Source organism: Amborella trichopoda, chromosome 1 (assembly GCF_054954075.1).
Source record: "Amborella trichopoda isolate Santa Cruz 75 chromosome 1, AtrichopodaSantaCruz75HAP2 v2.0, whole genome shotgun sequence".
Classification (NCBI taxonomy): domain Eukaryota; kingdom Viridiplantae; phylum Streptophyta; class Magnoliopsida; order Amborellales; family Amborellaceae; genus Amborella; species Amborella trichopoda.
The window spans coordinates 55,534,469-55,553,854 of NC_142336.1; the positions used below are offsets into that span (position 1 = coordinate 55,534,469).

A 19,386-nucleotide genomic window follows, 5' to 3' on the forward strand; every position below is an offset into this window, starting at 1 on the left:
TTGTGGATATTCAGAATACGTATTTGATCAAAATATGCATTTTTATATTTGTAGCCTTTTTATTGTAATGCATACGTATTTGATCAAACTATTTTTCTATTTTATTTTTAAATTTTTTAATTATCATCTTTGATATTTGGATTGCTCGGCAAATGACGGTGTTGAATTAAATAGACAAATGTTAACCTTTATTATATTACTGTAAACTTTCTATACTATGCAGTTACCATTAACTAGTGAGCGTAGACCTAATACAGAACATATTAGGAAGGACGATTTGATTCAAATAGAAAACTCTAAAAGAACAAAAAAAGCCGTAAAAAATATAAGTTCAAGTAGTGAAAAGAAATAGAGTGATTTATAATCCAACTAAGGGTATGGCCTTGTTAGAGCGGAACAGTTGTACATGATTCGTATACTTGGCCAAGTCTACAGCATATGCTCTTGAGTAGCCAATTTCTCAACAAAGTTTGGATGCATGTATTTGAAATTTAAGATCAATGTATGATCATGGAACTTAAGAATGCATATCGACCGAAGTTCAGCCTTGCATTAGTCGCGTTCATAGTATCCTTTTCCTTTCTTTCAAATTAGAAAAGTGTTCTTTCCTTTTACTTGAAGAGAAGAAGAGTTATGGAACGTAGAAAATAACTTAGGTTGCAATTATTAAAAAAACAGTACAATCTTATATCTTAATATATGTATCACTTTAACATTTATCTTAAAAGTAGGACTAAATCTATAATATCCAACTAAAATTTATGAAGTAGAATATTACGACTTCGCTTTCTACAAATAAAGTTGCAACCTTGAATTACTCTGCAACACTCAAATTTACCAAGTTCTTAACTTGCCCATATGGGTATTTTACCTCGAAAACGAAACCCAAATAAATCAATCTCCAATAGAATTAAAATTCTACTATTTTATGAAATCTTCCTCCAAATTCATTAGAAATCATACCCTTCTCATTCAATGGCTCCCACAGATCACGCTAATAAAAGGACACAAGAAGTTAAACAAAAAAGACCTGAATGTTTTATATAACATTTTGCCCTAGTGTCATTTGATAAATATCAAAAAATTGATAAATTTTGAATCCCATTTTGACCGGGCCAATGAACATATGCTCAAAAGAACAATGGGCTATTTGAAACCGGATAAAAAAGTACAAGCAATATGTAAAATAGTTAAAGTCTTTAGGTATAAGTTGATGGATTTCCCGAATAACTATTAAGCATCCGGCTTTCGATCTCCTTGGACACAACTCTCATGAATCAAATTCTCCTAAAGAAAGACAACATAGGAAGAGAAATTACAAATTCTCCAACTGAAAAAGAAGCCAATTAATAGAATGGCACCTCTACGACTGAGCTATATATTTTTCTTAGAAATACAATGATGAAGAGCCAGTCACGTGGTTAAAAGCCCTTGGAAAAAGGAAAAAAAACAAACCACAGCATTTATTTTAAGCAACTCCTTCATTACCTCAAATGGCTCAAAACTGTTTAGAAAAGAGCAGATGAGAGAGAGACACTATGACGATTTTGCAGTAGCTTTTCTTCTCAATGTCCTCTTCCTGCGAGCTTTCGGGGGTGGTGCTTCCTGTGTAGAATCCTCCAAATTGCCCTGCTTCATACCAAGAAAGCCGAGACCAGAAATGATAGCTTTCTTGGAGATGAACCAGTTTGAACCACCATCTTGCAATGGCTCAGATCGACGGTTATAGGCCTTCAGAAGGTTCTCTGACTCAGCCATTGGGTCTGCCTCCACCCCTAGCCAAGCAAGCCTCGATGTTTCCCCAATCTCAACATTAAGAACCCTGCACCAAACACAATACATGTTGTAAACATGATAGAAAAACAACCTATGCAAAATAGTCGGACCCAAAACTGGTTCAAGGCATATGACCCAAATGGTTGGTCACAACTATATTTTATCACAAACCTTTGATGGACTTATAGTCTTCCATGTGATGAACTAAGGTATCATTTTGTTAATTGCAAGAGTCAAGAGACTATTGAAAGGATAATTAATCTACAGCTCCATGGGTATATTTTTGAGACTTGATTCTCACATCTGGAAATGATGCTTAATAGAATGGTACATGAAGCAACATAATAGAAATTAAAGAACAAAAGACCATAGTAACAAATAACTAATAAATGAAATGAGGTTAGCAGACCATAGTAGAAGAGAAATACCACATGCAGTAGACTAACCTTAGTGCAGTACTGAAAAATAATGCCACTCCAAGGACCTCGAAATGATTATGCATTGCTCTCTCAGCTCCACATAACAATTGATATCGAAGATTTGCATAAAACCCTAGGAAAGCCCCATAACCCAGAGCATTGGTACTCACAGGTGGAATGGTTACTGACATCCTAAAAAACCCAATAGCAATGAAAAGAGCTATTTTGAGAAAGTGTGTATAAAAAAAAATTAAGTATTAGTGGAAAGCTGAAGCATATGTGTAATATACCTCCCCTCCTTTCTTGAAGCCAAAAATTTTGTTAAACCACCCTGGGCTGCACCAGCAGTTAATCCAACCATACATAGTTCTGCAGCCTTATAGAAAAAAGAATGGACTCTTTTCTGTAGGTCAAACTCTCTAAGGGGATAGCTCTTCTCAAAGACATTGTTGGGAAGCTTCTGCAGGGTATTTTGCAAATCAAAACGAAATGTATTCCCATATGAGCGACAGGGAGCAAGAGACCAAACAACGAGAGCATTGCAGGCTGAAACAGTCAACACATTAACAAGTGCGAGATCCCATTCTTGCTTTATTCTGGAAAGCAGAAAACCATATAAGTACCCCCAACCATTTATTTGTAACAAATCAGTTCAGGTTATTTGTTGTTTTTTTGATAAGTATGGTTCATTTATTTGTAACAAATAAGTACGGTGACATGGTCAATACCTTTCCCCCCGATTTTTTATCTCCCACCAAGTGGTACAACCAATAGAAGCAACCTGCTCTAGGAGCAATTTATGTAGGAAAGCTGGATCTGCAATCATCCTGCATGATATATGAATAAAGTAGGAGTTAGAAACAAAGGAAATTGACCAATAAGATGAAATAAAATAAGAATAACGAGACATAGAAAAGTTAATGTGTATGTGATTATGATTGCAAGAGATAGGAATCACTCAGAAAGACCACTCACGTCTGTGTACTGCTTTCAGACAACAGTAAAATCTCATAAAAAAACAGTGCTACTTTCCCGGTTGCAGTATATTTTATGGTTTGAAGTAAATCCACTGCAAGGCAGATTGGAAAAATCACCAGAAATATAATGAAAATTGGACAAGTTTATTCCCATTCCTATAGGCTATCATTTTACCTGCCAATGAAAGCCCTTGATAGCCCTTGAGGAAGAGCTCTCGAAATATATCTTGCTGTTGTTGGCCTGGCATTTATAACCAGGTACCTTACCACCTGGGCTGAACTCACCAAGCCCTAAAAATCACAAGACCCATTCAGATTAGCCCATTTGTAGACAATCATTAAAACCCTGTGGATATGAACTCACCATTTCATAAGCTTGGCGAAGCCCAGCAGGCAAATCCATCATGGTTTTGTACCATTCCTGCAAGACTGCATCCACGAATTTTCTATCGAAAAGCTGGAAAAGAAAAACAAGTATCAGCCTATCTCCAACAACGAAAGCTACAAGTTCGAGAAAACAGCATCATCTCTTGATCATGTAATAAAAATACCATAATAAGTACACTAAGCATCAACCAAAAATAAAATAAAATAAAAAGCATTACCAACAACAAAAAATCACAATAAGCATAAACCAACCTCTGGAAGGACAGCACGCCTCCTAAACAGGCCACCTTCATCACCTTCATCACCTTCTTCAAAATCACCAAAGTAGTCGTCATCATCTCCACCATCATCACCTCCATCGCCCCCACCATGATTGTTTTTCTTTCCAATGTCTCCACCCCCTCCACCATCTGCTGTCTGCCAAATACAATTAACATGAAAAAATCGAACTTAAGAAGTCCCTCTTATCCTGTGTGAGAAATGATAGTAATCCAAAAGTTGAAAGCAGCAATTGATATTAAAAAATCTTCAACAAATTAGTAATGAAGTCATGATGTTATTACTATCTTGCTTCTTTCTTTTCCAAGCCAAATCAGCCCCAAAAAACAAGAAAACAAAAATTGGATAAGAAATCAGGCACAAGAACCCCAGTATTTTTCTACTTAATGGGGAAAAAAAAGGATGGGCAGAGGCAATACTTAATTCATTCCTCGGGAGCTACTTCATTTCAAGCAAAACACAATATTATATTTACGAAAAATAGATGGTCTGATCAGGTGTTGTTGCTTCTCATTTCCCCATTAAATTTAGCTATTCGGAGACCCCCAAGTTCAAGGGACAAGTAAAAAATATATACATCGCCCACGAGTAAGAGAAAACACTCCAAGCTTACCCATTCCATTCTTGGAAAACATGGAGACATTAATATAAATTAAATCGCCAGTACATCGAAATGGACCAAAAAAAAAAAAAAGAGATTTAAGCAACATTATTGAAAGGTAAATACCCATATCTCTGCACATTGACTAGACGATGCATTCTCATGCAACAGGCTCTGATATTCAAATGCTCCTAAATGATGTTTTCCGGTTCATATATTTATCTAGGGCAAACCAAGTAACTAGAAATAAAGAAAGCGATAACACACGAAAGAAGAATGTAGAAAAAGGATCTCCATTTGTCCATTCATCAACCCTTAATAAAACTGTCCACCAGTTGATGAACCCTAATCTATTTTCTAATTGCCCTATTTGCTTTAACCTCCTTAAAATCCGTTTCTTTACAATTCTTTTGCATTTGACTGAATGTCCATATATGGGTTGAGAATTGACAGATATCATACTCACTCCATACAGTGTTTTAAAATGTGGCCGCATCGCCGCATATGCGGCCGCATAATGCCGGATGCGCTCGCATCTGCATCGCAAACTAGCGCATATACGCTTTTGACAGATGCGGCCGCATATGCGACGCATCATGACCACATCGCCCGCATCTATTTTCCGCGGAAAAAATTATCGATTTTGCCCCTCGATGAGGGGGTAAAATGGTCTTTTTGAACTTCCAAAGTTTAGGGAAATTGTTTGAGGGGTTATTATACCCCGTAAACGAAGATTTTCAGCCACTTTTGTGGCTTTTTTTGCATCACATCGAGGGGAAAAAAAAATTTGGCGAAAATTTTTTTTCATCCAAATCTTCGATTTGGTGGTTGTTTGATACTTGGATGTTCATTTGATGCCTTTGATTGTTGATTGGGGGATGTTAAGGTGAATTTGTGATAAGAAATTGGGGGTTTCAGAGGCCGTGAAGAAATCGAGCACTACTTCACAGATTCGGTAATTTTTATTCCTTCTTGTACAATAATACTGTTATACTTATTTTTGGGGCAATGTCTTCTTCCCAATCTTCTAGTAACAAGGATCCGGCTTGGAAATAATCTAAACTAAAAAATCCGAAAGATAGAAATTGTGTGATATGCTTGCTCTGTGGAAATACTTATATGGGTAGTATTTTTTTGACAAAAAGAGCATTTAGCCTGAATTTCTAGGAATGTAAGAGCATGCCCACAAGCTACAGATGATATAAAAAAGGAGATTAGAGAATATTTGGATAAATTGACAAAAGATAAAGAGGAAAAAAGAAAAAAGAATTACTTGATGATATGCAATTATTTGATGATGTTGATGATGATGATGATGATATGTCTGAAGTTGCTATGAGGCAAAGGGGTATTCATACTCCAACCTCAAGAGAGAGGGTTATAAATATTGGTAGTAATGCTGAGAGAAGAACACCTCTCTCTAAAGGGCCAATGGATTCTTTTTTCACCCCTAGCCCCGAAATTGTGGTTTAGGAGAGAAAGAAAAAAACAAAACAAACCACAATTCAAAATAAATATAAGAAAAACAAAACAAACCACAATTCAAAATAAATATAAGAAAAAACAAAGGAAGTCAGTATGTAAGTGGATTGCAAAGTGGGTTTACATGGCCAGCATTCCTTTTAATACTATAACTCTGGATAGTTTTGCATGTATGGTCCATGCAATTGGTACTATGGCTCAGGACTTATTCCTCCTTCACTACATGAGGTTAGGGAGCCCTTGTTGAAGGATGATGTATTTGATGTGAATAACATTTTGATTTCTCAGAGAGAAGGGTGGGAGAAATATGGGGCCACTATTATGTATGATGGTTGGTCCGATGGGAAATCAAGGGCATTCATTAATTTTTTGGTTAACTGCCCAACAGGTACTTTTTTTGTTAAGTCTATTGATGCATCAGACAAGTCACATGATGGTACATACTTATGTGACTTGATGGATGAGATTGTCGATTTTGTTGGAGAGCAAAATGATCACTGACAAAGGTGCCAACTATGCTGCAGCTGGGCATTTCTTGACTTTGAAAAGGAAGCATATGTTTTGGACTCCTTGCGCAGCTCACTGTGTTAATCTTATGCTTAAGGAAATGGGTACAGCATCTTTATTTAGTGGGGTGATTTCAAGAGCTATGTTTGTTGTTGGATTTATTTACAATCATACCATAGTCCTAAGCATGATGAGGTCTTTTACAAAGAAGAGAGAATTAGTGAGACCGGGTATCACCAGATTTGCCACGTCATTTCTCACTCTTCGAAGCCTAGCCAAGCAAAAAAGTGCCTTGAGGACTATGTTTGCTTCAGAGCAATGGAGTCAAAGCAAATGGTCAAAGCATAAGGATGGGAGAAAGGCTGAAAAACTTATTCTGAATACATCTTTTTGGAGTCAAATAATTCTTACATTAGAGGTGGCTCGCCCTTTAGTGAGAGTGCTTCGACTGGTTGATGGTGATTCGAAGCCCACCATGGGCTACATACACAAGGCAATGACTTGGGCAAGAACTTAAATAAAAGATGTTTTAAAGGATGATGAAAATATGTGTAAGGCTATACTTGAAATTATTGATAGGATTTGGAGACCCAGCTTCACAGGCTCCTCCATTCAGCCGGTTACTTTGTAAACCCATCTTTTCACTACAAGCACCCATCCATTGAGTCAGATCGTGTAATAAATGGTGGGTTCTTAGATGTGCTGGAGAGGTTGGTGCCAGACAAAGATATTCAGGATGAGATCCAGAGCCATGAATTGATTAAGTTCAAGTTAGCCTTGGGAAACTTTGGGAGAGATATTGCCACTCGAAATAGGGACACTACAGATCTAGGTAAAGGCCAAAAGCCCAAAAATAATATTACTTGTCTCTTACTTTATGTATAGTTCCATTGTTTATTTTATACTATTAATTTTTAACTATATTCTAAATTATAAAATATTATACAGCTGCATGGTGGGCATTATATGGAAGCGAGACACCAAATCTACAGCGTCTCGCTATTCGAGGGTTGAATCTCATATGTAGCTCATCTGGTTGTGAGCGCAATTGGAGTGCACTTGAGCATGTAAGTCCTTTACTCCTTATTCCTTAATCCTTATTTCTTGAATTTCAATTTTTTAATCTAAAATCTAATTTATCTGATTTCAAATTTCTACCACAACTCCATACAAAAAAAAGAAATAGATTGGAGCAGAAAAAGTTGAATGCTTTGGTTTATGTGCGGTATAACGAGCAGCTTAAGGAGAGGTATGAAAATCGCACGAAGCTCAACCCTATTCAATTATATGAAGTTGATGGTGATTCCATAAGTGAGTGGACCATGGATCCAAGACAAGAGCGTGTGTTTGAGGGTGAGGATCTTACATGGCTTGATGTCGAGCGAGCAACAGGGGCTAATGAAGAAGATCAACCTAACACTAGAGCACAAAGGGGTAGAGGAGTTGCTGGGTCTAGTCGCACTCGCACATTAGCTTCAGAGGTCAAGGAGGAGGAAGCTGACTCAGAGGAGACCGATGAAGAAGAATACATGGAGGCCGTCGAGGATGATATTGATGATGCGCATGACGACTCTCAAGATGACTTGTCTTATTGATATTTGAAAAAATGAAGTTTAAATTTCAAAATTGACTCTCAAAATGGATGATTGTATTAAGTTATTAACTATTAACTCTTCTTGACCTTGACTTTTGGTTTGTATTTTGTAATATCACTATTTTGTGCTTATGGTTGTACTTATGGTTGTTGATGGTTGTGCTTATGGTTGTGCTTATGATGCAAATTTGTGCTTATGGTTGTTGATTGTTGAATGCTTTATGAAGCTGGTTTCAAGTTTCTAGTTTCTATCAGGGGATAGTGGATAACTGGATATAGAATCTCCGACAGCTAATAGTTCTGAAGTTAAGCATTAAACTAAATACATACTATCACATATATCACCTTCATTTTTTTTTTATGCATTAACTTATTTTTTTAGATTTTTTAGAATTTTTTTACATTTATTGACCGCATCATCGCGATGCACCCGCATCCGGGCCGCATCGAGCCGCATCGGCCCCCCACCGCATCAGAGCCGCATCCCGCATTTTAAAACATTGACTCCAGATAACTCCTCTTTTTGGCAAGAGAAGTCCATAGGCTCTTTGGCTGATTAAAGTGAAGACCTCAGCTGTATTTTTAAAAAAAGAAAAATTAAAAAAAATATATGTATTACTAAGCCTAATATATATCAATGTACAAAGTATATTTTCCAAATTCAGAATATCAGAGGCAGTTCTACAAATTTTTTAATATAGTAAAGGTACTTCTAGTAAATTTTGAATATATCAGAAGCATTTTTAAATTAATAACTATATTTTAAATATACCAGGGACCGATTCCTCTTACTTCAAATTAGACATAAAACCCAAAGACATTTGCAGAAACGGCCAGAGCATAACGAATCTGATAACACTGGTTATGAGCACACGGATCAAAGTGATGAAGTATTCAAATATTTAATAGTTCAATATACAAGAACTCCAAAGAAATGCATGAAGGAGCACCATACTTTTTTTTCCTTTTTGAGAGAGAAAGAATGGTAACGGAGAGCTACTATTGGACTACAGTTTTGTAATTCATGTAAAGTCAATGTCAAGTTAGAAATATCACAAGTTTGTAACCATCTCCTCAGGAATATTACAAATTTCATACACACAATTTACATCAATAACAAAGCCAATTATCCAAAAAATAAAATATTTGATTCACCTTTTCTTATTGTTACGATTTGATAAAGTCTATCAAACGAATAACTAGATGAAACCTCAATTAGGCCTTTTAAGCTGATCTGAATGCAATTCACCGAATTGCCCAAATCAAGGTCACTCGAAGTTGAGTAGGATTCTATGCCCATGATCCCAACACGATGTGGCTAGATTCAGATGAAGAACATCATCTTCATCATCATAGCTTTATCCCGACTATTTGGGGTCAGCTACACGAATCATCTTCCGCCATTTTGCTCAATCAAGAGCTATACCCTTAGCAAGACCATTATGAACATCATCATCAGAACCTTTTCCAAACTATTTGGGATCGGCTACATGAATCCTTGTCTGTCATTCTACTCTATCAAGGACCAGACAATAAGATCATAAGTATATCTTTTCTCACTATTTCCATCCATGTCTTTTTGGACCTTCCCCTTGCCCTTTCAGCTTCATTGGTATGTGGCGATTACATAAAACTCCAATTGCACATCTCCATTGTACCCACCCAGTTCTAATTCTATGTGCGACATCTTAATCAATCACTATATTTTCCTAGATTATTGACCCAAGATATCGAACATACTCTCTTTTAGGTATTTCTTGGCCATCAATTTTAACTAGCTCCTCGTTTCTACTCCTAAAGTTAATACGCCCAATCCCTCCAACACCCCACCCTCCCCCTCCAATTAATAAAACCGAAGGATACCAAATAGGATTAAATCAGCCCTAATATATCATAGCTTTTAGCATCTTTTAGTGATTTCTCAACAAGTTTGGCAGGCTGTTCCACAATCCAAACATAAGAAACACATAAAGCACAGCATATGACTTCTCATAAATTATTTTTATTCAATATGGTAATCTGAACAACAAAGAAAGCACACTAAACATGGAGTCATGGACATATATACACCACGGCAAGCCAAAATACCTACAATGCTAAATCTCCCACTTTGCACCCACATACCAGCAGTTTACCAGGACATGTATGATTTTAGACACCAAAGACAGTTGAACCTCTACGTCAGTATAGGAATGCTAAGCTTCTAAGGGAAGCATTATGCCCACTATGCCTCTAATCATACAGCCTCAAAAACTGACATATTTAAGGACATGTATAATATTCGACAATCTCTACTCTTCGTCTCTTTCTAACCCGTGAAATTCGACATACCACGATTCCTTTTAAAAAACACGTTGAGGTTGCACTTCATGACCTTTGATGGATACCTATAAGACTCAAGTAAAATTCCAGCCCAATGCACCCTAATAATCAATCACAGCCCTCAGATCCAACTTGAAATCTTCAATTGGTAGCATCTAAAATTTCCACAGGATAACATCTCTCCAATATATTCAAACTGCGCCTGCCTTTCTTTTGTGAGATGCACTATCCATGAAATAGTTAAAATAGAATAGAAATACATAACAGAAAAAGGGGGGATATCCCCCAGAACTAGATTTTTGTTTTATAAATATAAAATTAGTCTTATAAGTGTACAATTATATCAGCTTCAACAACTTCTGACTTGTACCATTTCTCAACAACAAATATTTATGAAACAATACTTTGTAGAAGATGGCATAAATATAGAAAACAAGTCAATAACTGTAGTTCACATAAGTACTTTTGTAAAAAAAACCTGACAAACTAGCTACCCGAGTTACTTGCAATGCAAACTGCGTGGTAGACTAGAATGCCTACTCACAATTGAAGTTAGCGAAAGTTATCCACAAATATTATTTCCAAACCTCATGCCAATCCCAGGACCAAAACATATGTACAGAGATAAATGGCAAATGACTCCTCAAAAATTAGTGTCTCTCTAGTCATCATCTCCCTGACTTGGAAAACCATAATCTCGGCACCATCTTTGACATTAAAAACGTCCACAATCTTCTGTGTTGCAACCACCAATTTCTCACCATCTAGTGATATTTAATGGGCCAATGCTTCCTCAACCTCATCAAATAGTGTAAAAGTTTGAGAACTTGAAGCTGCAAACTTTTTTTTTGAAAGTAACAATGAGTATGATATATAGTGATGCTGCAAAATTTGATTAACAGTTTGTCTAGCATCAAAAGCCAACCAAAAGGATCACCCCCAACAGGACGAAACACCTAATCAGGACCAAAGACTGAACCAACATGCCACTACCCACCTTGAAAGGCATAGAAAAAAGCTTCACAGAAAAACAATTTACAATGCAAACTTATCTTATTGATCCTGATATAGGACTAAATACCTCCTCTTGTATAACAAAAAAAACTCCTCAACTGCCTGTGTTCTCATTATCCTGGAGGTCCCTCACTCCCTCCTAAAGCATATGTTATCGAACTCCCAGTGACCCTCACAAAACATCCCAAACTCCAGCATCTAGATCTCATGCCAACCCCATCCTCCAAAAAATAAATAAATAACGCCTTAGATAGCACCCTTTTGCACCAAAAAACCTCTTAAAACCTTCCCTACAATGATCCCAACCCTAATAGTTGTCCCATTCTAGTCTAGCTTTATTTTGTATATGTTTATATATGATTGATCCTCTGTCACCTGTAGCTCAACCTTGCTAATGAACATCCATGGCGTTTCAACTCCTTACCAAATCTCTAAGGCTGCTTGATTATTCACCTCCTTACTCTTTACAATTCCAAATTTTTAGCCCTAAAACCTCATCCTAATTCACCAAATTGAATTATAGGACCTTGCCACACCTATAAGCATCGGACCCCAATAGATCACCGTAGGATTTTGATCTAAATCTCAAGGTGAGATTTGAATCCCTCTCCCTCTTTATTAAAAAAATACTTTTTTAAGTAACTTTTTTAAGCAAATCTCTCTTTCTCACTTTCTCTCTCTCCTCTAAGTCGTACTCTCTCCCCCTCTTTACTCTCTCTCATTACTTTTTCTTAGTAACTCTCTCTTTCTCTCTCTTCCTCTTTACTCTCTCTCGCCGTTCTCTCTCTACCCTCCCTCTTGCTCTCTTCTTCCCACAGGGTCAGGTGCCGGTCCATTGCCACCCCCATAGAGAGAGAGGAGCTGGCCAATCTATTAAGCTTTTAAAGAGAGAGTTACTAGTACTACTTACTACTGTGAATATCAAGATGCATGGCTTATAGGCAACTACAAGCCATATCATGTATATAAGACTAACAAAGATATATGAGAGAGAGGGAGGTTCAACAGAGAGGTTCTCTTGGGGTTAATAGAAAGAGATTCAACAGATTGAGAGAGAGAGAGTTGGTATCAAAGGTCTCTTGGGGTTGGGGTTAATAGAGAGATTTAATAGATTGAGAGAGAGAGTTCGTATTTGCTCTAAGATGGATTCTCACTAGTGATTGTATTAGTGGTAACGCTGAGATGGCTTCTCTCTCCATTGCTTTCCCATGCAATTTGATGAGAAAGATTCTTTCTCTGCTCCCTGTTGAATCCATTCTTAGGTTCAAATCTGTTTCAAACGCTTGGAATGCACTTCTGTCCTCCCCACTTTCGCCGCCACCCACTCTCTCTCCTCTTCCCCTCGCTCTCCAACTTTCCCTCTCCTGCTCCACAACCTTATCTCTTACATCCCTCCACTCCAACCGCTCTCTCTCTCTCTCTCTCTCCAAAACGAGAGAATCATATTTCTCTCAACCCCACTTATTCTGGGCCCCAAACACTCGAATTTCAGCCAAAAATCGTGCCATCAGCATTAGCTTGCAGCCAGGGCATGAAGTGCTTGATGAGAAAGGGCTTTTTGTGAAGGGCATGATAGGTTATTAGGAGGAGAGAAAGAGTGGAGGGGGAAGAGAGCGGTAGGAAGATCGAATGAAAGGGTACAAAGACCCTGTAGGAAGAAGCGAGCAAGAGAAAGGGTAGAGAGAGAAAGGTAAGAGTTATTAAATAAAGTACTAAGAGAGAGAGGAAAGAGGTCAAGAGAGTATGACTTAGAGGACAGAGAGAAAGAGAGTTACTTAAAAAAGTATTTTTTTACGAAAGAGGGGGAGGGGTTCAAATTTCTCCTTGAGATGGAGATATTTGGATCAAAATCCTATGGTAATCTGTTGGGGTCCCATGCTTGTAGATGTGGCAAGGTCCTATAAGATTATTACTTATTGAATTTACATAAAGTGGTGTACATGATGGTGAAGAAACCACAAATAATTAGGATAAGGCTTGGATGATGATGTTGATGATGATAGTGTACATGATGGAGACCCTATGACTGGAATAAATGTAGTGACACTTCTGCAGTGCAAGCTTTCTTTCATAACACCCGTTTCCACCAGGTTCACAAAGATTTCCTTGATTTGTTCATAACAATGGAGAAATCCAAATATTAATGTAGTAAAAATATTATTCATGACACCTAAGGATCAGTTTCAGTTTCTCCCTTCTTTTAAATATGTACCATAATACAGCAGGGTGACCATGTCATTCCCTACCTGAACATGAGACATAATACCACACTTTTCCATTTTTAAATACTTCAATTAACCCCTTGCACCTATTAACAGAAAAGTTGAATTGCCTCCATCATGAAAAAAGTATTATAGGTTATCCCATATTCAATTCTCCCAAATGGCTGAAGAAGCATATACCAGGCCATTCACACCAAAAAATAATAACAATGGTTTAGACCTATTTGAATTCAACTTAGACTCGCCCGAGTTACACGGAGCCGGCAGGGTGCCGAATCTCATTGAAAAACCTCAGCGAACAGGCATGTCACAGCAGTTTCAGAGATTAGTAAGTGAGCCAGACCTGCTGAACAGGGCTCAGACCTTGCCTGATTCCATGCCCGAGTCCAAGATTTAAATCACTTAACAAAATGGAAGGCATAGTAGACTATCATGCACCTTACCCACCTTCCACCAAAAATTTAAAATGGTTTATCCCAGCAATTAATCCAGAATATACTAAACAACAAAGTTCTCGGCCCTACTGCATATCTTTTTTTGCATGTTATCCTGTACTTTTCACGCAGCTCTTAGACTCCAAACACTTCCTTTCCATTTTATCAGAACACGGAACATATTCATTATAACCTCAAAATAAAATAAAATTCTGACCGAAAAATAAGATGAAATTAATAGGAACTAGTTGGCAACAAAGCACGGTGTAAGGGAGGTGCAATACCCATTTCAGAGTTTTATTGACTGTCCAAAAAGAACATCAAAAACAAAACAGGAAAGCAGGATAAAAATTAAATACGAATAAATAGATAGAGAGAGAGAGAGCAAGCAAATAATTAAAATAAGTAGATGCCAACATTTTTTTATTGAAAGAGAGGGAAAGATTATTGTCAATAGAATTCCAAAAAAAATAACATTTATTGTGAATTATCCCCATACATAGAGATGGAGGGAAAGGAAAACCCTTGCATAGAAGAACGCAGGAAACCACAATCTAATATTGGAAATAGATAGCCGTAAAACAACTATGATGAGCAAGGTATGTTAGGGGTTTAGAAACCTTATCTGCAACAAGAGTAATAAGATCACAAACACAGCCACAAACAAAGAAGACAAAAAGATAGAAATATTGAAACTTTCAGATAGAGAGGAGAGAGAAGAGGAGGACCTGAGGGCTCGACCTTGTGGTCTTCTGCGACATATCGAGCTTACTCTTCTCTAAAGTGACTGTCCCAAATGCTCCATACTCTTTCTTCATAGAAGGAGAAAAGGAACGAACAGCACCACTCGTGGCACCAGAAGCATTGAAGCAGCGTTCCAGGTACTCTCTCCCGCAATCTTCTCTCTCTATAAAGCCTTCTCGCTCTACCACACCCAAGCTCGCCCTTATACAAACCCTAGAAACCTTGCAACGCCATCTCCTCTTACTGAATTTCACAGATGAGGGCCCCTTTATGGGACAAAACCGAATTCTAGGGCATGGAAGACGAGAAGGCGAGGTAGAAGAGTCTATAGACATGGGAGAAGCTAGAGCCATGGTAATCGATGGCAAAACAGTATGGGCCATCGTATTAGGGCTTCTGGAACTCTTTCATTTCACTAGAATATTGCCTGGTTCGATGAGAGAGAAAGGCAGAAGATGTAGAGAGAGTAAGAGGAGGCGGAAAACGCCTTGCAAATAAGACTCCACACAAGAGGATGGAGAAAGAGAGGAGCAAATTTTCTGCCTTCCACTTGTTTTATAAGAGCAGGCGCACCCCATCCAAACTCCTGTTAGCTTATGTGGGAACATCCGAGATAACCTTGGCTTTTGTGATTTCTAAACAGTCCAACTACGGTCCCCTTTTTTGTTATTGAGAAATTTACCAAATTATATTTAAAAATTGAACTATTCAACAAGCAAAATATTTACTTGTGTATCTTGATAAATTTTAAAACCCATTTTGATGTCATAGAAATTTAATTAAAATAATAATAAATTTTTTAAAAGTCAATTCGAATAATACTGATAAATTTCAGTAGTTAAAATCGTAAATGTTATTTAACAAAAATTATTTTCTCTTTATTTTTTAATCTGAGTATGTCGTCGTACGTTTTACAATTAACAAAATAATCTTAGTAAATTCTCGAACCCAATGGATATATTTATTGCTGAAGACGACTTTTAAGGTAACTTGACTATTAGTTATAGATGAAGCATATTTATTCTATACTACATTGTTAAGCAAGAATTCAGGATAGCAAATATGGTAAAGGTCTCTAATTATTGAAAAGTTATAGGACACAATCTTAACTTTAATATAAGAGGGAGAACATTTGTACTTTATGAGAAGAAAGGAAAGAGAGAATAAAAACTCATAATGGCTGGAAAAGGTCGCATACAAAAAAAAACCCTTTTTTTTTGTTGTTTTTTGCTTTGAATAAGAACCTTTTTTCTTTCTAAGACAATGGAAGCCTAGAATCCGGGTTGCTTTTTTATTTACACATAAATTTTAGGGGGTGAATTTTTATATTGCATATTTTTTATCTTTTCAATTAATTTAAGAGGAAGAGTAAATATAAGAGAGAGACAAATAGCATATTTTAAAGAAAGAGAGATAAAACAATCTTTATCGCATATTTTCAACTAATTTGAGAGAGAAAGTATAGGAGAGATATCATATTTTAGGGAAAGAGAAAAAGAGAGCAATCTATTTCTCATCTTTTGAACTAATTTGATAGAAGAGATAGTACATACAAAGAGAGAGCAATTTATATCTCATCTATATGGGGAAGAAAGGAAAGAGAAAGAGAGTACATGTAAGAAAGAGCATATTTTAGGAAAAGAGAGAGATTGAGAGAGAGAATACATATAAGAGAGAGGAGAGAGGATAATAATCTATATTTTCATATTTTCAACTAATTTGAGGGAGAGAATACATATAAGAGAGGGAGCAATCTATGTACTCTATATTAAACGTGAAAAACACCCTAGTTATTTTTACTCCATGTGTTATTTTTTATTTCATAATTGCCCTCTCTCTTCCTCTTCCCACAATCTAAGGTTCTTAAAGCCATTCTCTTTCACTGTCCCTCTTCCCAACACCAAAATCCGTTCTCTACCTAAAATTGATTCCTAAAATAGATAAATAGAAAGAGGGATACAAAGCTCCTAAATCTAAAGTTCCTAAATCCATTATCACTCTCCCCCTCTTCCCAACTTTAAAATCTATTCTCTACCTAAAATTGCTTCCTAAAAGAGAGATAAAGTTTTAATAATATTATTGATATTATTCTAAATTCAATATAAATAAAAATATTAATAATCTTAAACTATTTAAATAATTTTAATAGTTATATTAAATATATTATTTATCATTATTATTCATTAAATATATTAAATACTACACTATTCTTATATATTAAATTATTAATTAAATTTATTCAATATATTAAAATTAATTTAAATAAATCAATATTAAAAATATATTTTTTGTAAATTACTAATTGATTTAATAATTGTATTAAATATGTTTAATAATTATTATCAATATTTATTAATATTAATAGATAAAAATATATAATATATTTAATAGATAATAGAAAAAAATGATAATTCATGTAAATATTATCTAGCTTTCTCTCACTATTTTTCTTTTGTACTTTGTTTCTCTTTATTCCTCTATTTAAAGTAGCATTTAAAACTTTTTGGTCTCACTATAATCTTATTTTATGACAAATAGTATATCTGAATTATTTATTTCTTTCATGGTTTTAAGTAAATAATAATTATTTAATAAAATTATTAAATTATGTGGATAAAATCAATAATCTCTATGACCACATTATATTGAAAATATTTTTCAATAGTAAAATATGTTTCGGTGATAAATATTAAATATCATGTGCAACGCACATTGCATGTGCATATTACTAGTATCTCATCTATATGAGGAAGAAAGGGAAGAGAGAGAGAGTACGCATGAGTTTTAGGGGGTGATATTTTATATTGCATATTTTAATCTTTTCAACTAATTTTATAGAGAGAGTATGTATAAGAGGATTTTGTTCATAGATAAATTGAGAAACCATCTAATTTTTCTTGGGAAAGGTTTCTATGTTTCCCCTCAGCATAGAAGTTCTATCCTCCCCCTACCATCCAGCCATCCAATTTTGATTAAGAGAGCCACTCACCATTTGATCTTAGATCCGACTTCTCAAAGTATTTTATTTTTAGCTTTTTTTATACAAATTGTATGAATATAAAATTTTGTATGTGTCATCTTCTCATTGGGGCGCATCTATAAAAAATATTAAAACTAATTTTTCGATAAAATATAATGATCAAAATACCCCTTGAAACTTTCAAAGGTATTCTAATCATTTTATTTTATTGAAAATATTTTTTTATAGTTTTTGCTAGTGCGAGTTTAATAGAAGAATGGACGTCCAAAATTTGTTGTCAAAATAGTTTATAGACAAAAAAATTAAAAATAAAATAGTGTAGAGACTTGACATTGTGATTGGGACAATCTTAACCTTCTATTCAAAATGGACGGTTGGATAAGGGGAAAGATAGAACTTCTATGCTGTAGGGAAAGAATAGAAAGCTTTACCCGCATAAAAAGCTTACCCATTTTTTTTTATAGTTATTGCATGCTCTCTCTTTATGCATGTATATGGATTGGTTTTGGGGTGTCCGCTCTAATTCCGTTTTTTGTGCGTCTACATTTTGGTGTGCAAGCTATTTGGTAAAATTTCTTGCCCATATCCCATGATATTGTTTATTGGTTGCGTTTTTCCAGTCAGTGTTGAATTTGGTTTATTGGTTCCTGACTTAAGAGGAAAACATGGTTCATATTTAGAAGGCCTTTTTCTATCTAAACACAAGTTTTGCATGTAAGCACAAGTTGCGTGCTTTCGATGGTCTAGATTTAAGAAAATGTTTGAGCTTAAGTTTTGATCCTTTATATATTATCCTTTACTTGGTTTTCTTGGTTGGATTTGGTGGCATCTTTTGGAATTTGATATGCTGTATTTTTTTATATTTTGATGGTTAGATTAATATGGACCTTAATAATGTAAGTCTCTACTTATGCCTTGATTTTATTACAACATAAACGTGATGTTTTCTTCAATGGACCGAATCGTAGAACATGGTTTAAGGGTGTAGCGGTGTAGAAATTGGCAACCATTGATATTGTTGTGTTTTCTCTAGATTGTATTATTGACAAATATTTTATAAGTTTCGTCGAGTTTGTTACTTTTAACAAGAAGCACAAAGCACATTGTTGTGAATTCAGCTATACTCCAATCCAATGTTCGCAAACTTTAATCGGAACGGTTAACGGGACAAGGGCCTGGAAGTGGTTTAACAAGCCTAATCGGTAAACCGGTCAATTCAACCGTTTTAACTGGGTAAGTCCTGGGCGGTCAAAAAAGTGTCGAAAAAATAAAAAAAGATTAAAAAATAAATATACGAAAATATAAAAAGCATATAAAGAAGGGTGCGGTTTGTATAGAGCCTAGGCTCTAAACAATCAAATTAGAGCCTACCTTCAAATATTGTCAATAAATGTGGTTTCAATACTATAAATCTTTGTGATAGTCTTAAAATATATTATTATCTTTATTCATAAATTGTAAGCTTAAAAAATAGTGTAGATCGATAGATCTATGAAAACTTGAAAATCTTGAAAATTGACAGTCAAAAAATACGTTACAAAATACTCTATTTCCAAAACTTGAAATCCATTTTTTTTTTTTGTCTATGCATTTTGACGTCGAGATGATAAATTTGAGGATATTTGGGCATGAAAACAACCTCTTATAG

General features: G+C 35.6%; 1 protein-coding gene across 2 annotated transcripts; it reads right to left on the reverse strand.

Annotated features, from left to right (window-relative positions):
• Positions 1-1,198: 1,198 nt before the first annotated feature.
• LOC18440861 (plant/protein, putative (DUF3411)) lies at positions 1,199-15,334 on the reverse strand. Of its 2 annotated transcripts, none has more exons than XM_006850998.4 (8): positions 14,743-15,334; positions 3,812-3,976; positions 3,537-3,629; positions 3,348-3,463; positions 2,924-3,022; positions 2,486-2,791; positions 2,223-2,387; positions 1,199-1,822 (listed from the first exon to the last, which is right to left on the reverse strand). In XM_006850998.4, exons 1-8 carry the CDS (start codon positions 15,139-15,141, stop codon positions 1,537-1,539), a joined length of 1,629 nt encoding a protein of 542 aa, XP_006851061.2. In that variant the 5' UTR covers positions 15,142-15,334; the 3' UTR covers positions 1,199-1,536. The 2 variants fall into 2 exon arrangements, with proteins under 2 accessions (XP_006851061.2, XP_088701924.1); XM_088845798.1 differs by having other exon boundaries at positions 3,171-3,463; positions 14,743-15,284.
• Between the last annotated feature and the right edge of the window lie 4,052 nt (positions 15,335-19,386).